The sequence below is a fragment of the Oncorhynchus masou genome, chromosome 21 (genome assembly GCF_036934945.1).
Source record: "Oncorhynchus masou masou isolate Uvic2021 chromosome 21, UVic_Omas_1.1, whole genome shotgun sequence".
In the NCBI taxonomy this organism is placed as follows: domain Eukaryota; kingdom Metazoa; phylum Chordata; class Actinopteri; order Salmoniformes; family Salmonidae; genus Oncorhynchus; species Oncorhynchus masou.
In genome coordinates, this window is record NC_088232.1 from 8328609 (window position 1) to 8356197 (window position 27589).

General features: G+C 46.8%; 2 protein-coding genes across 2 annotated transcripts in view; both read right to left on the reverse strand.

Annotated features, from left to right (window-relative positions):
- Positions 1 to 184: 184 nt before the first annotated feature.
- LOC135508574 (sorbin and SH3 domain-containing protein 2-like) overlaps positions 185 to 27589 on the reverse strand; it is a 55534-nt gene continuing 28129 nt past the window's right edge. The window contains exons 15-27 of the mRNA XM_064928848.1: positions 23849 to 23932; positions 21993 to 22049; positions 19999 to 20051; positions 18673 to 18821; positions 14585 to 16422; positions 11038 to 11118; positions 10490 to 10587; positions 9541 to 9655; positions 8892 to 9020; positions 8517 to 8717; positions 4824 to 4861; positions 4025 to 4131; positions 185 to 2644 (exon numbers count right to left, since the gene is read on the reverse strand). Coding sequence (XP_064784920.1) covers positions 2583 to 2644; positions 4025 to 4131; positions 4824 to 4861; positions 8517 to 8717; positions 8892 to 9020; positions 9541 to 9655; positions 10490 to 10587; positions 11038 to 11118; positions 14585 to 16422; positions 18673 to 18821; positions 19999 to 20051; positions 21993 to 22049; positions 23849 to 23932 — 3012 coding nt within the window. The 3' untranslated portion in view covers positions 185 to 2582. The remainder of the gene's footprint in view (positions 2645 to 4024; positions 4132 to 4823; positions 4862 to 8516; positions 8718 to 8891; positions 9021 to 9540; positions 9656 to 10489; positions 10588 to 11037; positions 11119 to 14584; positions 16423 to 18672; positions 18822 to 19998; positions 20052 to 21992; positions 22050 to 23848; positions 23933 to 27589) is intronic.
- Positions 4877 to 8501, reverse strand: LOC135507771 (histone-lysine N-methyltransferase 2D-like). Its single transcript, XM_064927407.1, has one exon. It carries the CDS (start codon positions 7987 to 7989, stop codon positions 6778 to 6780), a length of 1212 nt encoding a protein of 403 aa, XP_064783479.1. The 5' UTR covers positions 7990 to 8501; the 3' UTR covers positions 4877 to 6777.

Genomic DNA, 27589 nt, shown 5'->3' on the forward strand with positions numbered 1-27589 from the left:
TATAACACTACAAGGTACCACTTTACATTAAGGTACCTGTCATAAAGAGCACCTTAAAGTAGTGGAACCCACTACAAATATATATATTATTTTTTTGCATACTGTATGGCTGTTTGGGGCGATTGAGGTGGATGTAGGAAAAGGTGGTGTGAAAAAGTGAGAGAAAAGGCAACCCAAACGGATGGTGGGTGAGAAAATAAGAGTTTATAAAGCAGTGGATCATGTCATCGATTTACAGCTCCATACAAAAGACGTACAAAAAACATCAGCACCAACAGACACGCAGTGCTCCCACATGCCAGGGTGGTGTTCATTAGGGATAGCAACGGGAAACGTTTGCAACAGAACACGAACATTTGCATTTCTTATTTGACATATCCAGGTAGTCAGCTTTCTTCTGTTTGGTCCCTAATGAACACGACCCAGGGAAGGGTGAATGAAAAGGGGATGGTGAGAAAAATAAACGAGAACAAAAGCAACCGAAGACAGGCCCCAAAAATAAAGTAATTACATATTAAGGTGCTTAAACAATTGTTCTGACCCCAGTGTCCTTCCTATGTGAATACATACTCATTTACACACGAAAAAAAGGCAAAATAAATTCTTAAAAATCACATTCATTGAACACAAAAAGTATGCCTAACAAATGTTATTCAAATACATTGTAACAAGCTATTGCATTGACACTAATCGTTTCATTCATTCCGGACAGTAAAAAGGTCACCGTCAGAATGATCTAGAGAAAAAAAACAACGCCAGGAACATAACTGTATAATTCAAATTACGCCGCTTATCTGATTATATTCATTTAGAGTGAAGTAAAACATCCCATTTGGACAAAGGCAATGAATGTGGCGACAACATTAGCTAAGTCATTCCTAATACACTATTCAACAGCGATCTTAAAGAAAACCTCGTCATAGAATAAAATAACACCATTTCAAAAAGGAGGCTTGTGTTATTGACACCTGAAGGTTTGTTGTATATTGACAAAAGTAAATGTCAGACTTGACTGGGAACAAATGTAGGCTATTGTCTCGTTATCTTAAAGATGGCAAGAGGATTTTGCTGTGGTTGAAATGAGCCAAAAGCACACTTTACCTTAGGCCACTTCAACTAGAAGAAAGTACACAAAGTAAGCTGAGAAACTTATGTTGCTCTATCCAAAGTTATATTTACGGACGGAGACATCTAAATGACGTCCTATCAATATTCAATACTTTTCCAACTATAAATATCTTCACATACAAGAAAAGTGGGAAAACGGGTTCCTTTTGCATATGTTTTTCCAACGGTATCAAACTCCTAAAGCCCTATCGACAATCCAATCTAGCTCTCACTTGTAAAATCCGTAGTGTACTCATACATTTCAAGTGAGAATAAGGATAAACCGCCAAGTCCATCGATCAATACAATCCCAAATCTATAAATATTATTTCCCATCTAAAGTACAAAATGTACTGTAATTGTTCAAACAGAAGGGCTAACAAAATAAAATATCGACGATTGCCACTTCCACATTTGAAATAGCTCGCCCATATAGGAGTTTGCAAACACTATACAATGAGAAACTGGAATTGACTGTAGGCCCATAGAAGGCAGATATCCAGAGCCTTCTGGTGCAAATAGAAGGCTCTGCAAATGTATTTATATACTTTCAATATCAATGCATTTGCCTCCAAACATATCTTACCATATCCCCTGGTATCCAGCAACACTTTTGGGTATCGTGCTGTCATCATTTTCACTAGGGAAATAGGTGAGTGTTCCTGTGTTGGTGTATAACATTTATGAAGAAGATTTTTTACTAATAACGCTGTGGTTGTTTCATGTTGCTTATTGAATGCTGCTGTGGATAAGAGCATTTGCCAAAGGATTAAACATTGAAATGTGTTGCAATGTCCTATACTGCTCTGAAAATACTAACCAGGGTTCTCTATTGATTTAACACTGAGGAAAAAGGGGAAGAAAAAAAACATGTCCAAAGCCAAGATGGCTGACATGATGTCAAGGCAATCCTGAGTGGCAGTTTACTTGGCATCTCTTAACTCTTATCTTTACCATATTTGACCTTTCTGAATGTTACACAATCAACTTATCAATGCAAGTTATTACATTACTGGGTTAAGATATATCTAATAAATCAAATAAAAGCAGATGTCAACATTTAAAGGTGGCCATCTTGTTTGGCTACCCTTCCTTCAGTATCTGAGGTGAAAGGAATTCAAAAGTATGGATCTTCTTCTACCGCTTCTCGATCATTTAGAAAATAATCGTTTAAATAGTGGAATAGTCTCCTTTAGAGTTGGCTAGTTAGAGCTAAAACAAAATATTTTTTTGTGACGTTGTCGCACATGCTTGAGCAAGGCTTCTTGGATGACTTGACGTAGTGGGGTCATCCTAGGGTCAGCTCCACCTCCCCCAATCTTAACCTTAATTAACCATTGGTGGGGAATGTGCAAAACTGACCCAAATCAGTGTCTGGGGGCAACTTTACTCCGGGTTGGTTGTGTCCAATATGGATTGTGCTAGAGATGGAAGGGTCCAAGTAAGGAGGGTGCGGGGGTGGACCGGATTCATCATTACAGTTTCTTGACGTAGTTTCCTGGAAAGGTTCCAAACTGCTTGCTCCGTCGGGAAGTCCCTTTTTAAAAACACAAAAACAGAGATGCCAATTTTCCACTATGTAGACAGCCACGGTGACATTAAAACATCATTATAGGTCGTAATTGTAAAAGAGAATGTGTTTAATAAAGGATAATAATAAACAATGAAAGGTGTCCGTTTACATACTGTAGCCCACTAGAAGTGATTGATTCTAGAATTTCAGTGGTTCTTCTATGCAGAGGGAACTATCCAAAGAATTGCTGTATTAAATTGTTTATTCAAATATTGCAAAAAACACAAATGATTCCCTGCACCGTTAAAATAAACCCAAGACTGTACATTCAAACCATAGTTTATTTTTCAGAAGCTGTCTGTGTAGTTAGCAGCATTCCTACCAGACTGCAATGTAATCAACATCCAAATCAGGAAATGAAAGATCTCGTTGAGCTAATTGTAAGATTTCACAGAGGCCCCCCAAAAATCCCATTGCAACATGGCTGGACTTTGAGGAAGGAAGGAAATACAAGGACCTAGAATTGAGGGGTCAAATTAATTCTCAGTGCAACCAGTCTTTAGTGGATAATATCACCGCTTGGTATCTGGCTGAGTGGTCAAAATGGATTAGGTGGACATTTCAGAGTGGGAGAGGAAGGCCCTGTTCTGAAACAACTCCTACTCCCTAGGCACTTCCCCTAGCCCCTAATCCCTAGACACTTCCCCTAACCCCTAGGGAATTCCCCTAGCCCCTACTCCCTAGGCACTTCCCCATAGTTCCTAGGCATTTGTAAATCTGAAAGGACTGCATAGAGCTAAGTAATGTGGCAGAAATTCCTGCTTGCCAAATTAGAGGGCAAGGTGGGACCATTACCACATTTCTTATCCTTATTCAAGTCTTTAAGATGTACGCTCCAAGTGCCTACAGGCTAGCGGTTGTTTCAGGATGGAGCTGAAGTGTGTTGCACTCAGGCCACAGGCAGTCGATCACACAAGGAACTCGAGCACCACCTATTGGTCAGAGTGAGGTACAAGTTGAACATAAATGCGATTCAGTATCCACTGCTGCAAATCTACAAACTTGCAGGGCTCTCTAACCCTGTTCCTGCAGAGCTACCGTCCTCTAGGTTCACTCCAATCCTAATCTAGCACACCTGATTCTAATAATCAGCTGGTTGATGAGATGAATCAGGTTAGGCACGACTGGGGTTGGAGCAAAAACCTACAGGAGGGTAGCTCTCTAGGGACAGGGTTGAAGAACCCTCTACTACAGCCTACCAGAGCGTGCACCCTTCGATCCTCCTTAACCTTGAAACTATTTCCGATCTTCTGTCATGACTGGATAGACAACAGCTTTGCTTTTTAACAATCAAGTACTGCGATTCTGTGAGGAAAAGGTGAAGTATTTATTCTTCTCTCTTACCGACAAACCAGCCGTCGTCGCACTTCTCCATGACATCCACGATGTCCCCCTCCTTCAGCTCCAGCTCGTCCTCGTTACGGGGCAGATAGTTGTACAGGGCCTGGAACCTGGGGGGGACACAACCAATAGGCAGTTAGCCTAGCGGTTCATTGGACCAGTAACCGAAAGGTCGCTGGTTCGAATCCCAGAGACAACTATGTGGAAAAAAATGTGCCCTTGAGCACTTAACCCTAATTGCTCTGAATAAAGAGAGTGTCAGGTCAAATGTATGTTGATGATAATGCTGATTGTACAAATGACAAGGGGGCTATGCTGACAGATCATACCAGACTACAAATGAAATAAATGTAACATAGAACATCAGAGATGATGTTGCTGAAGATATGATTACTAGAACGACCGATGGGGCCACAACCATGGAAATATTAACCAACATAGTTACAGTCCTATGATAAGAATATGGTTGTGTCAATGATTGAGGTACATGTATCACTAGCCACTTTAAAATTTGCCACTTTTATGTTCACCTACCCTACATTACTCATCTTATATGTATATACTGTACTCGATACCATCTACTGCATCTTGCTATTGCCGTTCTGTACCATCACTCATTCATATATCTTTATGTGCATATTCTTTATCTCTTTAAGGTAGTAGTTGTGGAATTGTTAGGTTAGATTACTCGTTGGTTATTACTGCATTGTCAGAACTAGAAGCACAAGCATTTCACTACACTCGCATTAACATCTGTGTATGTGACAAATAAGATTTGATTTGAGATTCTACTGTTACTTACAGGTCTCCTCCACCATGGAGCGAATCCTGCACAAACCTCTGAGACAGAGACAGAGAGACAGAGGGAGAGAGAGAAATAAGTACAGTGTGACAAACAGTTGATATGGTGATATAAATCCACTGCTTTGGAGAGTCACACTTATCATTTTGGCTCCATTTCCCTTTCAGATGAGAACAGAATCAAATAAACCCCCGTATCCACACCTTAACAAAAACACACCCCATCTCATTGCTCAATCCCCCACGAAGAAACAAATGCACTACAATGTGGTCCAACAATATCATGCACTGAAATCCAGGGGTAGCCAACAGGGTATTTATTAGAGAACAAAGACTACATTCCCCACAATGCACAGCTGCTAGTGTCACGCCCCTACCCTTCGACCTCTAACAGGCGACAGACAGGACCTTCGGGTCGCGACGGGGCTACGGGGGGGTTTACCGTCGACCGCGAGGAGGTCGTGCTTAAAAGGAGGCTGAAAGAACCAGAAATGCGACAACAACAAGACAGACGGCCGTCAGCCTCCATTTTCAGAAAGAACAAGAGCAGGCATTTTGACCACAGCGAATCACTGGTATTGTCCCGAAGGACACCCTATTCCCTATATAATGCGCCATTTTTTGTTACAAAGGTAAAGGTTAGTGCATTCTATAGGGAATACGTTGTCATTTGACACAAAGACACTTCGGTTGCAAACTCCTGAGCCACTCATGCTTTAGGCAAGGGCGGTCTTCCCATGCATACAAAGGCATACACCGTTTATTCAGCATAGGTGATTTATACCACCTCTTATAGGCTACACACAATACATCTAAAAGAAGCTAGCCTGGGTACACACACTGGCACTCTCTCATATTAACACTGGCATACACTGAGCTTATGGGCATCTGCAACCAGACGTCCAACATGCTGCTAATTTACGCATTGTTATCACACAGCGACACACACACACTTCACTGGTCCAACAGGTGAGTAAATCAAATGTATTAGGGCACAACACACACATACACACAGTCCGTCAGGGTTCATTTGAGTTAGCGTTTCTTATAAGTTGTTGTAACACAATATGAGCACCTGCAGTGTCTTTTTTTTTACCTTGATCTTAGGGGACCTGGGCTCTGGAAAGGGTACGAGTGGAGGGGAGTGAGAGGAAGAGAGAGGAGGAGGAGGAGGAGAAGAGGAGGAAGGGAGCGCCTGTTGTGCATCAGGGATGGGGGAGGTCGGAGGAGAGGGATGGGGGGGAGCAGGGGAGACCAGGGGTGGGATGGGTTGATGTGAGGCCAAAAGGGAGGAAGCAAGAGGGGTGGGAGAAGTGGGGGGAGGAGGAGTAGAGGATGGGCGGGAGGTAGGGAGGGGTGAGGTGGTGGGAGGCGGAGAGGTGAGAAGTGGAGAGGAGGGTGAAGGAGAGGAGAGGTAAGCGGGAGAGATGAGGGAAGTGGAGGGAGGAGAGCAGGGTGGCACAATCTGTGGCGAGGAGGAGAGGGGGATTGGGGGAGAAAGACGGGACAGTGTTGGAGAGGAAGAAGAGATAGCCAGGGCTTCAGCTGGTTGTGAGGCAGAGTAAAAAGCAGGGGATGGTGAGGAGGGAGGAGAGACGGGGGAGGGAGGAGGGTGATGGGCTCTAACTGTGCCGGGTTGCACAAAGTGCTGTGACAGCGGGCATCAGCCTGGGAAGGGAAGGAAAAGGTGACACCAATCACACCCAGCGTCAAACCTCGAGCTGAATCACCATTCCAAAATGTAGGTTCATTAACGAAGCATTGTTCCGCATAACAAAGTAAAATGAGACCGGAAAAGGCAAGATGTGAAACTACAGGGCTTTAGGGTCAATTCCATTTTATGACTGAAAAGCCTCCATATATCCAAGCCCTGGTTAACCATGTATTTTTAATTATAATAAGTACATCTTAAATGTATTATCAAACTGTGTAAAACTGCTTGGAATTGGCTCGGGTTAGGTGTTAGCAAGCATGTGCGTATGCTTCAACTTAGTCTGAAACCTGGTCCACACATCATGCGCTACCTCTGTTTTCAGTCCCTCTCTGTGGACAGTTATAGTACCACAGTCTACATCAATGTTCCTTTCTTCTTCCTCCTCCTCTTCTTCCCCTCCTATAGCTTCCTCCTCTTCCTCAATGTACAATGTCATCGGCCTCTGAGAACCTGCCGTCCTCCTATTCACCCTTTTTGATTGGCTGTCCTGCGTGATGGACATGGGCTGTGCAGTCACGGGCCTATGAAACTCCATCTCGAGGCTAACCCTGCTCTGTGATTCGTTGGTCAGTGCCACGTGTGGGGGTTCCACGGCCGGCCTGAGAACCTCCCTCCCGTCTTTGTCATACATGGGCTGATCCAGGAACATAGACAACAACTGATCATAGGGATCTTCCACTTGCTGCTGAAGAGACAGGGGTTCTGTTTCTAGTTCTAGGGATACTGGCTGAGTACTTGGCCTGTACCATGGCAACAAACCTGCGGGAGTGTCCGCCGGCTCGGGTTCAGCGCAGAAGAATCCCCCTCTGCCTGCTAGGGACAGTCGTTCATTCTGTTCACTGTCTCTCAGGCCCCTCTCTTCGAGGTATCCCAGCAAGGAGTCAAGCACGGGGGAGGCGGAGGGAGAGGAGGAGTCAGGAGGAGGGGGCGGAGAGAAAGGAGGGACTGAGGGGGAGAAGTCTAAGTCAAACAGCCACTGCTTGACAGCCGGGATGGAGGCAGCGAGACGACTGGATGCATTTCGGGGTGGAGGGGTGAGCCCTCGTTTGGGCGGTGCGGGAGGGGTGGCCCTCCGTTCTTGAGCTTCCAGGAAAGGGAGGGGGCTCGTGGGGATGGGGTACGGCGTGGGTGATATGGGGCTATCGGAGGAGGGGGGGCCGAGGGCGAGCCACTCGCCGGCGGCGGCCTGCAGACAGCGGGTCTTCACAGGAGGAGGGGTGTGCGGGGAGGGGGGCGTGGAGCGAGGAGGATGGTGGTGATGGAGGTAAAGGGGGGTGGGAGAGCTGTCGAATGGCTCCAGAGGGAGAGAGAGAGAGAGAGGGGTATAAAAGAGGAAACTTACACACCAGGAGTGGAGAAGGTGTGAGGGACTGAGGGAAAGAGGAGATGCACACAAACTCGCCCACACTGCTCGTCCCTCTGCCATCCAAACCCAACAGTACCCTCTCCCCATCTCATTTCATGCTCTAGCACATGAACATATTTCACCAGGCTCAAAATGTTCTACATGCGTCTGGGTCCACTTGTGTGAAGCCTCTCTGTTAAAGGGATAGTACGGATATTTTGACATATTTGGGTATTTGTTTCCTTACCGTGAAAGCAGCCTGTGGACAAGGAGGGACTGTAAATAAATGCAAAACTGACCCAAGATCAGCATCTAAAAGGCAACTTCATCCTGCACCAGATAACATGTGGCTGGAGTAACTTTGAAAATCAGAGGATGGGCTCATTGTAATAGGTAGAACAGAACCCTATCAAAACACATGTTCCAGCCATTACCATGAGCCATCCCCCCTTTCTCCAGCCTCCACTGGTGACTAAATACTGTAACAAGTGACTTGCTCATTGGGCGCTGCACTGTGGCTCCCCTCTGCTTCAGCCTCTGCAGCCGAATGTGTGTATGTATACTGTATACTGGAGCAGAAGACAACATTTACAGTCTTTTATGGACCAATAAAAGCATTCTTCTTCTGTCCCTACCTTGGCGGGCGTGGAGCCCGGTGTCCTGTTGCTGGGGTAGCCGTGTGGGTCTGGGTGGTGGGGGGGGGCGGGGCTCTTGGATGGCGAGCGTTTGACGATGTCTATGTAGGCCACGGGGAAGATGCCCTGCTTGTTGGTGTCTGGGATCTTCCCCTCGTACCAGTTCTGGTCCACCTGTCTCAGCAAGATTACCCGCTCACCCTGCAGGTTGTATACGCAGGTGAACACACATGGACCGACGCACAGATATATGTGCATGTCAACGCAGGCAAACACGGGAATTTAAGACACTTCAGTGAACAGACATGCACATTGAACCATGCACAAATCACACCAACAAGCACAAATTTGTGCACACACACACACACTCCTTACCTTGCGGAGCGACAGTTCCACGTTAGTGTCAGCGTTGAAGTTGTAACGGGCCACCCCCTCCCCAATCTTTTTGACGTGTGCTGGTGGAGGAGGCCTAATCGGCTGCTGTTTCTCTGGCAACAGCATCTTCTGTGTGTGTGTGTGTGTGTGTGTATGTGTGTGTGTTTGGAGAAAGCGATAGAGGAAAGCAAAGGTCAGAGAAGTAATCAATTCAACTGCAAACTGGGTGATAACACACACACACACAATCATTATCATCTGAAACACACACACAAACATAATCATTATCATCTGAAACACACACACACAAACATAATCATTATCATCTGAAACACACACACACACACACACACACACAATCATTATCATCTGAAACACAAACACAGGTAGGCGGCAGGTAGCCTAGCAGTTAAGAGTGTTGGGCCAGTAGCCGAAAGGTCACTGGTTCAAATCCCCAGAGACAACAAGGTGGAAAAATCTGCCTTCAGCAAGGCTGTTAACCCCCAACAACAACAACTCCTCCTCTCCGGAACTGATTCAGATGGGTTGGGGTTAAATGCCGAAGACATTTCAGTTGAATGCATTCAGTTGTGCAACCGACTAGGTATCCCGCTTCTCTTTTACCCCACACACACTCTATGTGCTCTACCTCTATGTAGGAGATGGGGAAGATGCCCAGTCGTCCGCGGTGCTCTCCCTCGTACCAGTTGCTGTCGATCTGTCTGATGATGTTGACCGCGTCGCCCTTCTTGAACGTCAGCTCTCTGAAACAACAGTCACAAGACGCTTCTTAAACCCCCAAACCACCTGTCTCCATGGGCCGGTTTCCCAGTCGAAGCATAGTCCTGAACCAAAAGGATCTCTATTGAAATTGCTTTTCAGTCCAGGACTGGGCTTGGTCTGTGTCTGGTAAACCGGCAACCAATGACATGTATTGATTATATGTAGCCCACGCAGGAATTAAACCCAAAACCCTGGTGTTGGCAGCACTGTGTTATAAAGGGAACACGCATTGAGTCATACGGAATCGTCATTGTGACATTGTTAACCAGCCAGGAACTAGTCTCGAGCCCAAACCCGAGGCTTGTTAAGCCGGAAACATTGTGGGAGGCAAGCGGGATGTCCTAGAGACTAGCCAAGCACCATTTTAGTATGAAGAGCAATGGCAGCAACACTCGTCCATGCACGCCTTTTCAAAGTAGGGAAATGATTAAACATGTGAAGGTAAGCAAGTCACTGCTTTTTAACCTACAATTATTTACCCACTGCACCATACAAGTGTCTATAGTACAGTATGTGAACCAAGCAATTTTGTACGTTTAGAAAACCAATTTATCTTTTTTGATAAAAAAAAAAAAAAAAAAACATAAATCCCAATTTTCACTTGTAGACACTGGAATGGGCTGGAGATAACGAATGAGGTCATTGCCCATAACTGCGGTTAACTTTGGCCCCCTCAAAGAAAAATGCGGATCGTCTTGTTTCAAGCGCCGCGCGTGCCCAGCCTACATGCTTCCAAACCAGTGCAGCACATGCCAAGGAACCCTGCAGCTCCTCGCCACACGTGCATTTCAATTGCATTCAGCCACTCTACTCACTTAGCAGTCTGTGCCTTAAAGTCATATATAGCTCTGGCAGGCTGTTTCTGATGGAGGAGAGAGAAGAGAATGAGTTGGGTCATCTGCTTATGGGAGACCTATGAAGATGAGAGATGAGAGAGGGAGGTATATAGAGAAAGGGGAGAGAGCAGTCTTGTGTTACCAGATATGATACAATTATGTTGACATGTCAAGCTTATCAGGGCAGTGAAATGATTCTTATTGAATCAATCAACAACTAGGTAGAGAAGAAAAACAGCAGCCTGTTCAAAATAAAATACATCTTCTAAATAGGAGTACCAGTGTTTCCCCTAGAATTGGATAGACGGGGTGTCTAGCTCTTTGGACCCCACCTAAAAGAATGTGGATTCAATTGAAGATGTTGCAGATTTAATGTGCCCAGCACGGGTAAATAAATAATCTATGGGAAACACTGGAATGTACTGGTTTAGCTAGGTCTCGCGATGCTATACTTCCAAGTCTCATTCACCACTCGGCTATTGGGGCCTCAAAGTTAGTCTGGAAAATCAAAGTTCTGGTTTGGCTACCTCTCTGTCCGGGGTGACTCGTCTGGTCTGCCCCCCTCCCCCGTCGCTGGTGGTTGTGCTGTACCCCCTGGAGGCATCCTGCTCTGTGAGGGGGGAACAGCACAGGGGTCAGGGGTTATCATCAGGGTCAACAAAACAGTGTTACCATGGCGATGGGACGACACATGCACAGCGGCGCCGGGAGGCACGTTCAGAAGGGCGAAACCGTTACAGCATGCTCAGATAGAAATGCATTGTGCAGAAACTGACACGATCGTCTTTTATGCAGAACATCAATGTTGGCTCTATTCGTTACATTTCCCATGGGAGGATTCAGACGGGTGAAGTGTGCAGAACGCTGCAGGTGGACATGCAACATTACAGAATTGACACAATTGTCTATTCTCCACGATTAAAAGTCTGTTCTACTCAATATATTCTATGTCTTAGCGTTCTGTAGCGTTGCGGCCTCCCTGAGCAAACCACGTTGGTATACGTAATGGGCAATGATATCATTCAGGGTAGTGACGTCATCCAGGAAATGAGTGTCGGGCAGGAAATGACTAAATCAAATAATGAATGAATTAAAATGCATTTTATTTCCTTTTCGGGGGAAAACACATGGTTTGGATAGCGTAGAACAGTATGATTGGATAGCGTAGAACAGTATGATTGGATAGCGTAGAACAGTATGATTGGATAGCGTAGAACAGTATGATTGGATAGCGTAGAACAGTATGATTGGATAGCGTAGAACAGTATGATTGGATAGCGTAGAACAGTATGATTGGATAGCGTTGAACAGTATGATTGGATAGCGTAGAACAGTATGATTGGATAGCGTAGAACAATATGATTGGATAGCGTAGAACAGTATGATTGGATAGCGTAGAACAATATGATTGGATAGCGTAGAACAGTATGATTGGATAGCGTAGAACAGTATGATTGGATAGCGTAGAACAGTATGATTGGATAGCGTAGAACAGTATGATTGGATAGCGTAGAACAATATGATTGGATAGCGTAGAACTGTATGATTGGATAGCGTAGAACAGTATGATTGGATAGCGTAGAACAGTATGATTGAAAGGAAAAGCATGCACGTCACAGAACCGGAACAGAACATTTGAACAGAAGAGAACAGAAGGATAAGTCATTTCAACCAGCAAGCACATACAGTGAGCTCCAAAAGTATTGGGACAGGGACAAGTGAAAAAAAAAAAAAAAAAAAAAAATCGCTGGACATTCCAAAAATATAATTATCCAATTGATAAAAATCGGCCATATCAGGATGTCTCATGGTCTGACGAACACGGCTGTAGCTCAGCCACCTTCCACGGCAGATGTGGAAGGCCGACATACTGTCAGAGGACGCGGTGGATGGAGATGCAGTCCGCGCAATATCTCCAGCTGAAACCAAACGATTTCTTGTATTATGTTACTTCGACTGACGCACGGGTGACTCTTAAGGACTAACCCGCGAGTCATTGTGTCATTTCAAAGCCAAAGTGCTGGAGCCCACAGAGCCAAAAACAGCTGAAATGGTGTCACTGTCCCAATACTTTGAGCTCACGGTACATTTCAAAAATACATCAATCCAATTGATAAACCATCCATAACAAAATCATAAATACAAGTGGTTCAACATAACAAGGCACATAAAGGGGAGGGAAACGATACAGCAAAAACAACAACTGAGAATCAAGTAGCAAAAAGAGATCTGCGCCAGCAATAACACAACTAAACCTAGTCATGGATGGACCAATACATCTCAAAATGATAGGGGACCAAATACAGTCAACAACAACATCATTTAACCATATAAGGGAATGAAGAGGAAACATGCGGTCCCTGGGTGTCTTGAGGATGAGCCAATAGGAACAGGGCTTCTTTAACCTCAGCTCTGTTCATTGGCCCATTGTTGGAGCACAGTGACTGGAAGGAGGGAGGTGGTCACAGGCAGGCAGTACTGGGGGAGTTGAGGAGGGAGAGGGACTAAGGGCTGGTGTGTGTACTGTGTGTATGTATGTGTGTACTGTGTGTATGTGTGTATGTATGTATGTATGTACAGTGGGGCAAAAAAGTATTTAGTCAGCCACCAATTGTGCAAGTTCTCCCACTTAAAAAGATGAAAGAGGCCTGTAATTATCATCATAGGTACACTTCAACTATGACAGACAAAATGAGAAAAAAAAATCCAGAAAATCACATTGTAGGATTTTTAATGAATTTATTTGCAAATTATGGTGGAAAATAAGTATTTGGTCAAAAACAAAAGTTTCTCAATACTTTGTTATATACCCTTTGTTGGCAATGACAGAGGTCAAACGTTTTCTGTAAGTCTTCACAAGGTTCACACACTGTTGCTGGTATTTTGGCCCATTCCTCCATGCAGATCTCCTCTAGAGCAGTGGTGTTTTGGGGCTGTTGCTGGGCAACACGGACTTTTACTCCCTCCAAAGATTTTCTATGGAGTTGAGATCTGGAGACTGGCTAGGCCACTCCAGGACTTGAAATGCTTCTTACGAAGCCACTCTTTTGTTGCCCGGGCGGTATGTTAGGGATCATTGTCATGCTGAAAGACCCAGCCACGTTTCATCTTCAATGCCCTTGCTGATGGAAGGAGGTTTTCACTCAAAATCTCACGATACATGGCCCCATTCATTCTTTCCTTTACACGGATCAGTCGTCCTGGTCCCTTTGCAGACAAACAGCCCCAAAGCATGATGTTTCCACCCCCATGCTTCACAGTAGGTATGGTGTTCTTTGGATGCAACTCAGCATTCTTTGTCCTCCAAACACGACGAGTTGAGTTAACAAAAAGTTCTATTTTGTGTTCATATGACATTCTCCCAATCTTCTTCTGGATCATCCAAATGCAAACTTCAGACAGGCCTGGACATGTACTGGCTTAAGCAGGGGGACACGTTTGGCACTGCAGGATTTGAGTCCCTGGCGGCGTAGTGTGTTACTGATGGTAGGCTTTGTTACTTTGGTCCCAGCTCTCTGCAGGTCATTCACTAGGTCCCCCCGTGTGGTGTGGTTCTGGGATTGTGCATGTCTACAATTTTGTTTCTGGTGTCCTTTGACAGCTCTTTGGTCTTGGCCATAGTGGAGTTTGGAGTGTGACTGTTTGAGGTTGTGGACAGGTGTCTTTTATACTGATAACAAGTTCAAACAGGTGCCACTAATACAGGTAATGAGTGGAGGCCAGAGGAGCCTCTTAAAGAAGAAGTTACAGGTCTGTGAGAGCCAGAAATCTTGCTTGTTTGTAGGTGACCAAATACTTATTTTCCACCATAACTTGCAAATAAATTCATTAAAAATCCAACAATGCAATTTTCTGGTTTTCTTCTCATTTTGTCTGTCATAGTTGAAGTGTACCTATGATAAAAAGGCCTCTCATCTTTTTAAGTAGGAGAACTTGCACAATTGGTGGCTGACTAAATACTTTTTTGCTCCACTGTATGTATGTATGTATGTATGTATGTATGTATGTATGTATGTATGTATGTATGTATGTATGTATGTATGTATGTATGTGTGCGTGTGTGCGTGTGTGTGCGTGTGTGTATGCTCCACCTGCATTGCCGTTGCCTGGCTCCTCTCCATAGTTGTCATTATTGGAGGCGTCGGTATGACGACTGTAACAGGCACTTAGCGGCGACTGTACCCGCGGCGACGAGCAGTACACCGCTGGACTCCCGTCGGGGTACAAGGAGCTCGAGGAGGGACCCCCCTTGCGGCTCCCCCTCTGCCCCTGTAACGAGGAGCTCCTCTCGGGCACATCCGGGAGGATCTCAGCCAGTAGCCTCCGGAGGACGCTATCGTCTGGTTGCCTAGCGCCGCTCCGGCCTCGCTCCGCTTGGATGTGTTCGTAGATATCCCTCAAGGCCGCATCCAAAGCTTCATAGACTGCTTCTTTAGACTTGGGCCTGGTACTTCGCTCTCCACTACTTCGTCTCGAAGTGGGTGGAGAATCACCCTTTTTCCTCCGGAAAGGCACAGGACTGACGAGGAAGGCCAGCTTGGACATCCCCTGCTGGGTTTGGGCTGCTTGGGACGAGGGGGGTAGAGCATGGTGGTCCCCTCCGCTCCTTCCCCTTCCCCCGTGTCTGGTTTGCTGTGCCTGGGGGGGTTTCTGCCGGAGCTCCTGTCGGGCCCGCTCCCGCTCGTGGCGCAGCATGGTGGTGAAGCGGGTGTTGGAGGCCGGGCAGTGTCCTTTACACGAGCTGATGAGGTGACGGTGCTGGTAGCCCTGACCCTGACCGAGAGACTGATGACTAGGTTTGTGGTGGCTGTGGCGGTGGCTGTGGTGGTTGTGGGAGGAGGGGCCGTAGAAGCTCTCGACTGACGAGGTGAGCGAGCAGTGGTCAAAGTCGCTCTCGCTGCAGAAGGAGGATCCTTCAACTTGGACAAAGTCACTGAGGTCTGAGGCGGCTACATCCTGCTCCGACTCAGAGTACTCGGCCCCCGGGACAGCGGCCCGTCGATATATGAGGGGGTCGGGGAAATTGTGGGGGTCAAGGCGGGGCTGACCCTCGGGCGGGCTCCTCGCCCCCTGGTGAGCGTGATGGGACGTCCCGTTCCCATTGTTAATGTCCTCCTCTAGCAGAGACTCAATGGAGAAACGCCGTTTGGGGTACCCGGGTGTCTCTCTGCCCCCGCCGCCTCCTCCCCCGCTACTACTGGCGCGGGACGATGACCCGCCGGGCGTGGTTGCGCCAGACGGAACTTCGCTATCTCCCAAATCGGGCATCGACTTGGACTTCTGGATGAGTTGCTCGTATGTGGAGATGCGCGTTGGCACCGTATCGCGAGGGACCTCCAGACCCCACGACGGCCCCCAGGGGGAGAGTTTTCGGGGGAAGAGGTGCGGCTGGCGCTCCAGCTCCAGGATGCGGACACGGACCGAGCGGATCACGTCAGATGGCAGCAGTTGGGCGCGGTCGATGTGGTGCATCTTGCGGTAGAGCTTCAGGAAGCCTGGCGCGTCGTGGGCACGTCGCCGGTGCGGGCGAGGCAAGGAGCGGGTAGAGGACGATGCGGTTTGCTGCAACGGGTTGTCGAATACCAGTGACCCTGCACTCTCCGAACGGGTAGCCTTGTGCCCGCCGGTGCCGCCCGGGTGCCCGTCGTTGAGCAGGTTGTCACAGCTACGCGACCTCAGCTTTACAGGCGGCGCGTCTCCGGCGCTGCTCCATGTCTCGGCGTCCTGCCGCCGCGTCTGCCAGCCTTTCTTGAAGCAGGTGACGCGCTTGAGGGGCGAGGAGGCAGCCCCCGGGTTGGCACCGTCGACATCGTGGGCGAGGTTGGAGGGCACGGGGGAGAGAGGGGAGCGGAGGCACGGGCCCGGGGAAGAGCTCAAACGGGGGGAGCAGGTCATGTCGCACGCGTCCCCACCTTTCAGACAATTCCATACACCAGAGCAGCGTGGTAGAGAGGAAAAGAGGAGAGGAAGAGAATGAGAGGAATAGAGATAAAGAGAGAGGGCGAAATGGACGCCATAACAGAGCACTTGAACATACTGTAGCCTTCATCATGCAATGGTGGAGAGGGGGGTGAGAACGAGAGAGAAGCTAAAACGGAGCACTTGAACATCAGTTCCATTGTACCAATCACAGAGCGCAATGGTGGAGAGAGACGGAGAGATTTACAATTACACATCTCACATCCTTTTCACGATACAGTGCACAAAACATTAAGAACACCTGCTCTTTCTATGACGACTGATCCAGGTGAACGCTATGATCCCTTATTGAGGTCCCTTGTTAAATCCACTTCAATCAGTGTTGATGAAGGGGAGCAGACAGGTTAAAGAAGGATTTTTAAGCCTTGAGACATGGATTGTGTATGTGTGCCATTCAGAGGGGCAAGACACTGCAACGCTGCTGGGGTTTTCACACTCAACAGTTTCCCGTGCGTATCAAGAATGGTCCACCACCCAGAAGACATCCAGACAACTTGACACGACTGTGGGAAGCATTGGAGTCAACATGGGCCAGCATCCCTGTGGAATACTTTTCGTCATCTCGTAGAGTCCATTCCCCCGACGAATTGAGGCTTTTCTGAGGACAAAAGGGGGCTGGCAACTCAATATTAGGAAGGTGTTCTTAATGCTTTGAACAGTGTATACGCAACAGAAACAGATGTACAACCGACAAAGGCAGATAACAAAAAGACGACAACTGTTTTAATCTTTTCTGTTGTCACCACACTATGAGAGACAAAACCTGTGAACATAATGAACTGAATTAGACACCACACAACAGACTTTATTTGGTGGGGGGGTTCACATTTTTGCTCCAGCCCCGTAATCACACACCAGACTCGACTAATCAACGGCGTGGTTATACGTTGACTTGATATGTCGATTTGTTTGTGGCATGTGTTAGCGTTAGCCTGTAATCCTAGCAGGTTTCTTCCATTGGCTATGTTAATTTTTTATTTTTGATTGATTTCACCTTTATTTAACCAGGTGGGCCAGTTGAGAACAAGTGCTCATTTGCAACTGCGACCTGGCCAAGATAAAGCAAAACAGTTTGACACATACAACAGAGTTACACATGGAATAAACAAAACGTAGTCAATAATACAGTAGGAAAATCTATAAACAGCATGTGGAAATGAGGTAGGATAAGAGAGGTAAGGCAATAAATAGGCCATGGTGGCTAAGTAATTACAATATAGCAATTAAAACACTGGAATGTTAGCGCTGGGCTAGGACAAAAATGTGCACCCCTGAATTGGACTGAGAAACACTGAGTTAGAACGTTCCCATTAGCTCGTGGAACATGGTCGTTTGTTTACAGTGTCAACACAAGGCTATTTAGACTGGGTTGGATGCTCCTTGACCTGGAAGAGGCCCTCAGCATCGCGTGAGGAGAATTGTCTCTCAGTGGGCTTGTGTATAGTCTGTTTGCTGTCGGGCATAGAGCGAGTGAGCACAGAGAATGTGTGTGTGTGTGTGTGTGTGTGTGTGTGTGTGTGTGTGTGTGTGTGTGTGTGTGTGTGTGTGTGTGTGTGTGTATATATATATATATATATATATATATATATATATATGTGCGAGCGTGTGTTTATGAATGCTTGTACATCTGCAAGGGAGAGGTTGTTAATATTGAGTTTGTGTGTTTTTGAGTGTGTGCGTTTGAGAGTGCTTACACATCGGAAGAGAGGAAGGTTGATTGTATTGAGTGTGTGTGTGTGTGTGTGTGTGTGTGTGTGTGTGTGTGTGTGTGTGTGTATGTGTGTGTGTGTGTGTGTGTGTGTGTGTGTGTGAGAGTGCTTACACATCGGAAGAGAGGAAGGTTGATTGTATTGAGTGTGTGTGTGTGTGTGTGTGTGTGTGTGTGTGTGTGTGTGTGTGTGTGTGAGAGTGCTTACACATCGGAAGAGAGGAAGGTTGATTGTATTGAGTGTGTGCGTGTCTTTTATGGGTTTCTCATTCATGGCCGGTTTCCTCAGGGTGCAGCCTCTATAGGGATCCAGTGTGTGCATGTGTGTATATGCCTATTTATGCGTGAGTGTGTGTATGTGTGTATATGCCTATTTATGCGTGAGTGTGTGTATGTGTGTATATGCCTATTTATGCGTGAGTGTGCGTGCACATACGTCTCTCTGCTTGCCTTTGTGTGTGTGTGTGTTGTGTACCTTTGGCTCTGCAGGGGGAGGAGGGGGAGGAGCGTGTGGCTGGTTTCCTCAGTGTGCTGCTGCCTCTGTAAGGGTCCAGTTGTTTTGGGGAGACCTGGTTCTTGCCCTGGTCACCCGAAGGCTCCGACTTCCTCCTCTTCCTGTAGTCACTGGAACACAAAGTGATAGAACATGCGGTTTTAAAGCCACATTCCACAGTTTCTCACCTGTTCAGTCATTATTTCTAAATCAGTTACTACTTCAAGGGAGGAAGTAAGTTCTCCAATAATTCGAACGGGGCCCGAGTTTCAGCCCCACCACTTTGTTTGGAACAAAACAAAATACGTTGGGAAATGTACGCCAACTACTCTCACACCTCAATTACTATTTCAATTCAAGGAAAAATTACAGATGGTTCCTTTGACCCAGTTCATATAATATCCTGGGTTACAATTCCCTCTGGTATAATAACGTCACCCTTTTGTGGATCAACAAAGAGACCCTTAACAAGGAACAAAAGAAAGCAGGAAAAAATAGACCATTAAAAAGAACAAAACTACGTTTTTGAACTTGACTATTTCGTGAAAACGTCATCCCCGTCAATTCAATTCGCAATAGGATGATGGAGAACGACCGCTATTGCTCCTTAAAAATGCCCTAGAACCTGCACCGACTCCGGACTACACATGACCACTGGCGACGAGAGAGTCGAGCCCCGGGTTCGGCCGACTGGCTGTGCCTTTCCTATATGTAAACCTCTCCCAATCGAACTCTCAACTGCCCTGTCAATATTTTGTTTTTTTTAAAAGCCCTTTAGATCATGACTTCTAGTTTGGGTTAAACAGGCTACTAGCCTTTCAACTACACAGAATAGAATCCCAGTCAGCCTTCCACGAATAACATCCTCTTTTCAACCATTCCATTCACTCGGAGCCAATCGAACAGATTAAGCCTAGCATCGGTGAAAGGGAATGGGAGGAAGAGGGGAGGAAGGGGGAGGAGAAGGGGGACAGGGTTGAAGGACAGAATCAATAGGCTGAGTGGATAATGTATGCAGGGTGTGTGTGGGGAGAGTCACCGTCACACACACATTGACACAAACCCACAACGACGTATGTTCAATCAACAGAGCTACAAAAACACTGAGTGTCCTTGTGAAGGAGATAATATGAGAGAGAGAGAGAGAGAGAGAGAGAGAGAGAGAGAGAGAGAGAGAGAGTGAGAGTTTGGGACGCCGCACTGCTACACGGCCTACTGATGGGGTGAAAGAAAGAGCGAGAGGGAGGAGGGGGGAGAGAGAGAGAGAGGGGTGCAGAGAATAAGAGAGAGAGAGAATTGAAGACTCACCTCGCCGGCCTCTCTGGAACCCGGTCAGCAGTGGGAGTGAAGTACAGCGACGTCTGGAAGAGGGCAGACAACAAAAGGGAGGGAGAGGAAGAGTGAGCGCCGCACGGACAAAGACTGGTGGAGGAGGAGGCGGCGGTGGTACACACAATGCTCAGCTCGCCACGCTCAAAACGCTCCCCCGGCTGACGGCATGACGGAGGTAGGTTCCACATGGCGTGTGTATGGAAGCTCGGATGGGCCTACCGGTGGCGCTGAGAGCAGTGACCGCTGATTCTGTTGAACTCTGACCTTGGTCTGTTTGAGGGGTTCTTTAAGGAGGGAGAAAGGCACGAGTGAAGTGAAGCACTAAAAGGGGAGAGCGAGAGAGGAGCTCCTTCACGCTTTGAGACGAAGACGCGCCCCCGGAAGACCCGAAATGGACTCTTTGGATCATTGGAATGGCTCCATGTGGTAACAAAGCATAAAACGACAGACCTGAGCCCTGTGCTGATCGAGGATCAGGTCCTCTCTGTCCATATCATCTTATTCGTTTTGATTCCAACAGGAAAACCGACCCTAGATCAGCAGATACATATTGAATCCCAAAGAGGACCTATTCAAATATGAGCTTTACATCTGACATGATATACATGGGTTGACAGCAACCTTTATAATTCATACAGTCTTGAGTCACATCAATAATAAGCTGTCAACAGATCAATTTGATTGCGATATAGCGAGAGAGAGATAGATAAATTGATAGACATCATGATTAGAGTAAGTTTTTCACGAGTATATTGGAAATGCACAAGTGCAGTACTGTTTATGCTGTTATATTTAAAGCAATAAGGCACGAGGTGGTGTTGTATATGGCCAATAGACCACGGCTAAGTGCTGTTCTTGGGCACAACACATCGCGGAGTGCCTGGACACGGCCCTTAGCCGTGGTATGCTGGTATATAAACCCCCAAGGTGCCTTATTGCTATTATTAACTGGTTACCAATGTAATTAAAGCAGTAAAAATACATGTTTTGTCATACCCGTGGTATAGCGTCTGATATACCACGGCTGTCAGCCAATCAGCATTCAGGGCTCAAACCACCCCATTTATAATGAAGACATAAGGCCCGAGGAGGTGTGCTATATGGCCATTATACCACGGCTTGGGGCTGTTCTTATGCACCACACAACGCGGAGTGTCTGGACACAGCCCTTAGCCGTGGTATATTGGCCATATACCACAAACCCCTGAGGTGCTTTATTGCCATTATAAACCGGTTACAAATGTAATTAGAACTGACAATCACCAATCAGGGCTCGAACCAGCCGGTATATACCTAGTAATAAACACACTGAATTGAGTCACTAGCAGAGAGGCCATTGTAAATACAGGCAGTTGAAGATGCAATAAAGAGATGACTAATGACTGATATATGACTGATATGGATGCTGAAATATGAACATGTCCTGCTATGGTGTACTATACATGGTGACAACTGTCCCCATCAGTCCTCTAGTGACATAGGTATAGTGTAATTACAATGTAGGTACATATTGTGCCTGTGTCGACGTAAGGTGGCCTAATAAAATGTATAGTCACAGTAAGCGTGGTGGTTTTCATCCAAATCACACAACATGTAGGTGATCAGTAACAAAGCAATTTAAGACTGCAGTTGATTAGCAAGGTTTGCGTTAAACTCCTTATGGAATTGCCGTGCCAAGGGTTGCAAAATTCCAGTCTCTTTCCCCAAATTCCCTATTTTTCCAGAAATCCTGGTTAGAGGATTCCCCGGATTTCCTGCTTCTTCCCTCGATATTCCAGGAATCTTCCATCCAGGATTTCTGGAAAACTGGAATTTTGGGGAAGTCAGTAGGATTTTGCAGCCTTCGTCATGCCTAACGAGTTTGGCGTGACAAGGAGTTGGCACAACAGCACAGACTTTTCTGGAACCAGGCTATTCAACTCCCACCCAATCCTCCCAATCCCACAATGCTGATGAATGCCAATGTTTACCTCGGTGAGTCGGCCAGAGCAGATGTCTGGATTATAATCCAGCCGTTTTTTAGGAGGCTTGAGCCCCAAGCAGCGGTGAGGAGGAAGAGGAGGAGGAGGAGGAGGAGGTGAAGATGGAGTGGTGGAGGAGAGGCAGTGGCGTCATGGGGGAGAGAAGACGAGGCGGAGAGAGGAAAGTGACATCCGTTAGAGCACAGAGGAACTGAAGACTGACGAGTTTCAGACACGCTGCACGCACACACACACACACACACACACACACACACACACACTGCACACTAACACACATTGCAGTTATGATTAAGCCAATTTGAACACACCTAGTACATTATGTGAGCTCCAACACGCACTCACTACTGCTAGGCACATCTACAAACCCATAACCACGAAGCAACACGCACGCGCGAGCACACACAGACATGCAGATTGTGAGAGCAAAGAGGCAGAAAGCAGAGTGAAAGGGCATATATGCACTACAGCGCAGTGATTCGGTTGTGAAGACAGACGAGCTAAAACATGACGTTGGTGGAACCAACCCTCTCAAAACTAACCTCCAGCCATGCGCATTAAGGAACCTTTTCTATGTTGTGTAGGGTCAGAGTGCAACATAAATAATGTTACAGATGGAAATGTGGTACAGAAACCTGGGCGTTCCTTATTCTGCATGACATCAGAGTCGTGTCTTTTCTAGACTGCATATTTCTAGCTGAACATTCCGAATAAAGTAAATTTCCCTCGACATAACAAGACCGACTTAGAACAAACAGAGTGTTTCTCGCCCTACTCCCCCAAAAATTGTGCACTTGTACACTTACTCTCGTGGATTTCCAAAGGAATGGGACGGGGCAAGGAATATGGTGGAACACGGGAACTCAATCCAGCCCAAGTTTAAACCAATCCAATACCATTAATCCCTTAGGTTGCCTAACGTTTAGGAGGAGTGAACGAGTTGACACTTCAGGAGAAGAGGTAGGAACCAAAATGTCTAAACGAGCAAACAGAAAGAAACCACACAAAGCTGCAACATACAAGAGGAGCATGAAGAACGGTGCAGAACGACGCTCTGACCAGATGCTGGGGATTCATTTGTGGATTTTAGCATGTCGTTTCGATTGATCTCGGTTCTGCTCAGTTCTACCGCTCCACGAGCTTATCAACAGCGGTAAGCACACACTGCAAAAGAACCTGCATTTTGTTCGCAAAAAATAGCAAATTATACAATGTAGGAAAAGAGGTCCCCCCCCTTTGTAGGACAATTTTTGTGATTAAAAAAAGGACCAATCCATATTAATTTGGGACTTCCGTTTTGTTTTGCAGTGTTTTTGAGTTTTCAATGTGCCGCAGGGCCAGCTGATAACGAGACAGCCACACTATGCAAAACCAATTCACCAAGACTCAGAGACGCAAGCAGACCAGTCACAAGGAGCTGCACACAACAGGCAACTTGCCAGAGCACACAGCACCCAACAGCATGCCGAAGCAACTACAACAGGAAGGACCCCCAGACTCAAGCTCCTAGAGAGCTACTGGCGCACAGGCCTTTGTTCCAACTCAGCACGAACACGCCTGATTCAGGCCCAGTCTCTGTCCAGACTGAAGACCGATTATGCGTTAAGTGCTGCGTTGCGAAATAAAACAAACAGCCTTTCGTGTGATTCAGGTGTGTTACTGCTGGGCTGGAACAAAAGCCTGAATACCCACTAGCTCTCCAGTCCGAGAGTTGGACGATTCCTGGACTACATTGTTCCCACCCAGCTACAGTGGGGTGAAGACTGAACAGGTAGAGGGGAGTGGGGTGGGTGGGGTATACCTAAGGCGGGGGGGTGCCGAGGTGGGAGTTACGGACCCTCACTTACCGGACGGCCGAACTCCAGCTCGGAGAAGAACTTATACCAAGGCTCGTTCTCTAAATCTATGTCATCTGGGTTTAGCTTATAGGTCTGGAGAGAGTGGAGGGTGACAGAGAAAGAAGGAGGGAGGGAGAGAGAGGAGGAACAGAAAGCACAGAGAGAAATATGGATCTCATGGTTAGGATTGGGTGTGCAGCACAAAGCTGCAGGGGCTGATGGGTAAAGAAGGGTGGGTCCAGATGGAGAGTTTAACACCAGGGTAAAGAGACAAAAGCAGTGTTGCTAACCAGGGCACACACCATTACACCCCCCCCCTCCCCCCATAAACTTAAGTTAGTGCTAAATACGGCTGCTAGAATCTTGACTAGAACCAAAATGTGATCATATTACTCCAGTGCTAGCCTCCCAACACTGGCTTCCTGTTTAGGCAAGGGCTGATTAAGGTTTTACTGCTAACCTACAAAGCATTACATGGGCTTGCTCCTACCTATCTCTCTGATTTGGTCCTGCCGTACATACCTACACATACTCTATGGTCACAAGACGTAGGCCTCCTAATTGTCCCTAGAATTTCTAAGCAAACAGCTGGAGGCAGGGCTTTCTCCTACAGAGCTCCATTTTTATGGAATAGTCTGCCTACCCATGTGAGAGACGCAGACTTGGTCTCAACCTTTAAGTCTTTACTGAAGAATCATCTCTTCAGTGGGTCATATGAATGAGTGTAGTCTGGCCCAGGAGTGTGAAGGTGAACGGAAAGGGTCTGGAGCAACAAACTGCCCTTGCTATCTCTGCCTGGCCGGTTCCCCTCTTTTCACTGGGATTCTCTGCCTCTCACCCTATTACAGGGGCTGAGTCACTGTTTTACTGGTGCTCTTTCATGCCATCCCTAGGAGGGGTGCGTCACTTGAGTGGGTTGAGTCACTGATGTGATCTTCCTGTCTGGGTTGGCGCCCCCCCCTTGGGTTGTGCCGTGGCGGAGATCTTTGTGGGCTATATTCGGCCTTGTCTCAGGATGGTAAGTTGGTGGTTGAAGATATCCCTGTAGTGGTGTGGGGGCTGTGCTTTGGCAAAGTGAGGTGAGGTTATATCCTTCCCGTTTGGCCCTGTCTGGGGGTATCATCGGATAGGGCCACAGTGTCTCCTGACCCCTCCTGTTTCAGCCTCCAGTATTTATGCTGCAGTAGTTTGTGTCGGGGGGCTAGGGTCAGTTTGTTATATCTGGGGTACTTCTCCTGTCTTGTCCTGTGTGAATTTAAGTATGCTCTCTCTAATTATCTCGGAGGACCTGAGCCCTAGGAACATGCCTCAGGACTACCTGGCATGATGACTTCTTGCTGTCCCCATCCACCTGGCCATGCTGCTGCTCCAGTTTCAACTGTCTGCCTGCGCTATGGAATCCTGACCTGTTCACCGGACGTGCTACCTGTCCCAGACCTGCTGTTTTCAACTCTCTAGAGACAGCAGGAGTGGTAGAGATACTCTTAATGATCGGCTATGAAAAGCCAACTGCTGACTTGCTGCACCCTCGACAACTACTGTGATTATTACTATTTGACCATGCTGGTCATTTATGAGCATTTGAACATCTTGGCCACGTTGTTATAATCTCCAACCGGCACAGCCAGAAGAGGACTGGCCACTCCTCATAGCCTGGTTCCTCTCTCGGTTTCTTCCTAGGTTCTGGCCTTTCTAGGGAGTTTTTCCTAGCCACCGCGCTTCTACACCTGCATTGCTTGCTGTTTGGGGGTTTTAGGCTGGGTTTCTGTACAGCACTTTGAGATATCAGCGGATGTACGAAGGGCTATATAAATACATTTGATTTAGTGTGTGACAACACACACGCTCTCCTCACCAGTCGCTCACTATAAAACACCAAACCAGAGCATAAAAAAAGTGTTGTAATGTTTAAACTACTACAGCAGAGGGCAATATCTTCCTGTCATAAAGCCCGACACAACTCTGGTTCATTTTGGCACACTGGGGCCACATTCAGTGGCCGAACGTGATCAAACGTTTCAGATAGAAATCCCATGAACAGAGCCAACGTGATTCCTTATTCTACATGTCAGAGAGTCATGTTTGCTCTACAAAGCATATTCCTATTAGAACATTCCAAAATGTTAGGTCCTGCTGAACGCGCCCCGGTTGAGCGCAAAACGCAGAGTGCTCCGTTCTTCAACCGTTTTCCGAGGTTCGTTTGCTCTCGTTTGGTCGGTGTGGCGGCGGGTGGCCTGATCAATATGGTTATGACCATTCTGAAATCCAAACTTGTGCAGCACATCATACAAAATCGCCCTCTGGGAAATGACAATCACAAAATCGCCCTCTGGGAAATGACAATCACAACATTCGACTGATTGTTCAGAAACAGCACCATATCCATTGAATTAAACGTTGCACACCACTTCATCCTGCTAAGCGTGGCCCTGAGTAAGTGAGGTAAAAATAAAAGTAACATTGGTTTAACTGTTAATAAATTACTTGGCTGGATTCTTTCTCAAAGTCTAATTTAAACCTTCACCGTGTACTCTGCTCAATACTCTGTACTCTGAGCTTAATATTAAAGTTCACTCTTATACCTGGAGCAAAAACTCACCTTAACTGAACATACAGAAACTCTCGCTCTCCCACCTCCTCTCCTGAAGGACTTACAGCTAGAACGTCTCCTACACGCCAGTCCTGGGGCTTATTCCTCAGTCACTCTCATTGAGGTTTACCTTGGAGCAGAGGGGTGATTCACTGCAGTGCCCAGCACACTGCAGGCTTGGCTGTGACATTTACCACCCCCACTGTCTCCTGGGAAATGTAGTTTATGAGCTGCTGGGGGAAAAGGCTGCCCACTTTTATTGGCGATCTTGGAAGTGCATTGTGTATTGGACTTGCAAATCAGCTACTTTAGCTCAGGAAGAGGTGAACTGCACTGTGGAGGGGAGTGTAGTCTCACTGATACCTCTCTGTCTAATTGGAGTAAATCTGACCTCCTTTAGGTGGTCCATAAAATGAATAGGAAGGAGCTGAATGGGAGGCGGCTCTATGTGGGCCGTGCCCAGAAGAAAGTAGAGCACCAGAGGTCTACAGAGGTCAACCAGCCCCCCTGGCTACTTCATGGTGCCTTTTACCAGCTGTCTCAGCTGAGCCCCAGCCCTCGCTGGGTGACCCACGTCTACGAGATATTTGAAGTTGGTGAGGGAGATAAAAGTCTCCAACTTCAGCGATTTTTGCAATTCGTTCCAGTCACAGGCAGCAGAGAACTGGAACGAAAGGTGGGCCAAATGATGTGTTGGCTTTAGGGATGATCAGTGAGATACACCTGCTGGAGCGCGTGCTACGGGTGGGTGTTGCCATCGTGACCAGTGAACTGAGATAAGGCGGAGCTTTACCAATGTGTGACAGACAGACGGAGTGTGAAGAAGATTCCAACCCTTTGCGGCCCCTTTGATTTTTGTTAAAGGTCACTGAACTGCTTTATGAGGAAACCCTAGAGAAATTATACAAAAACTACATTCAACAACGGGTTTGTCAAAACTAGCATTGTGATTGGCTGAGACGCGTTCTAAGGCATACTAAACAAACAGTTCGACACGGGTAAACCTTTGACGCCAAAAAAAAGGGCATCTCGCTTTCTGTTCCATCTGAGAAATCCCTGTGCATCCACTGTACCATATCAAGCCCAGCCAGCCAATTCATTCACTTGATCTCCACTGTAAAACGCATCGAGACATTATCTCCCTTTGCTTCGAGCCTACA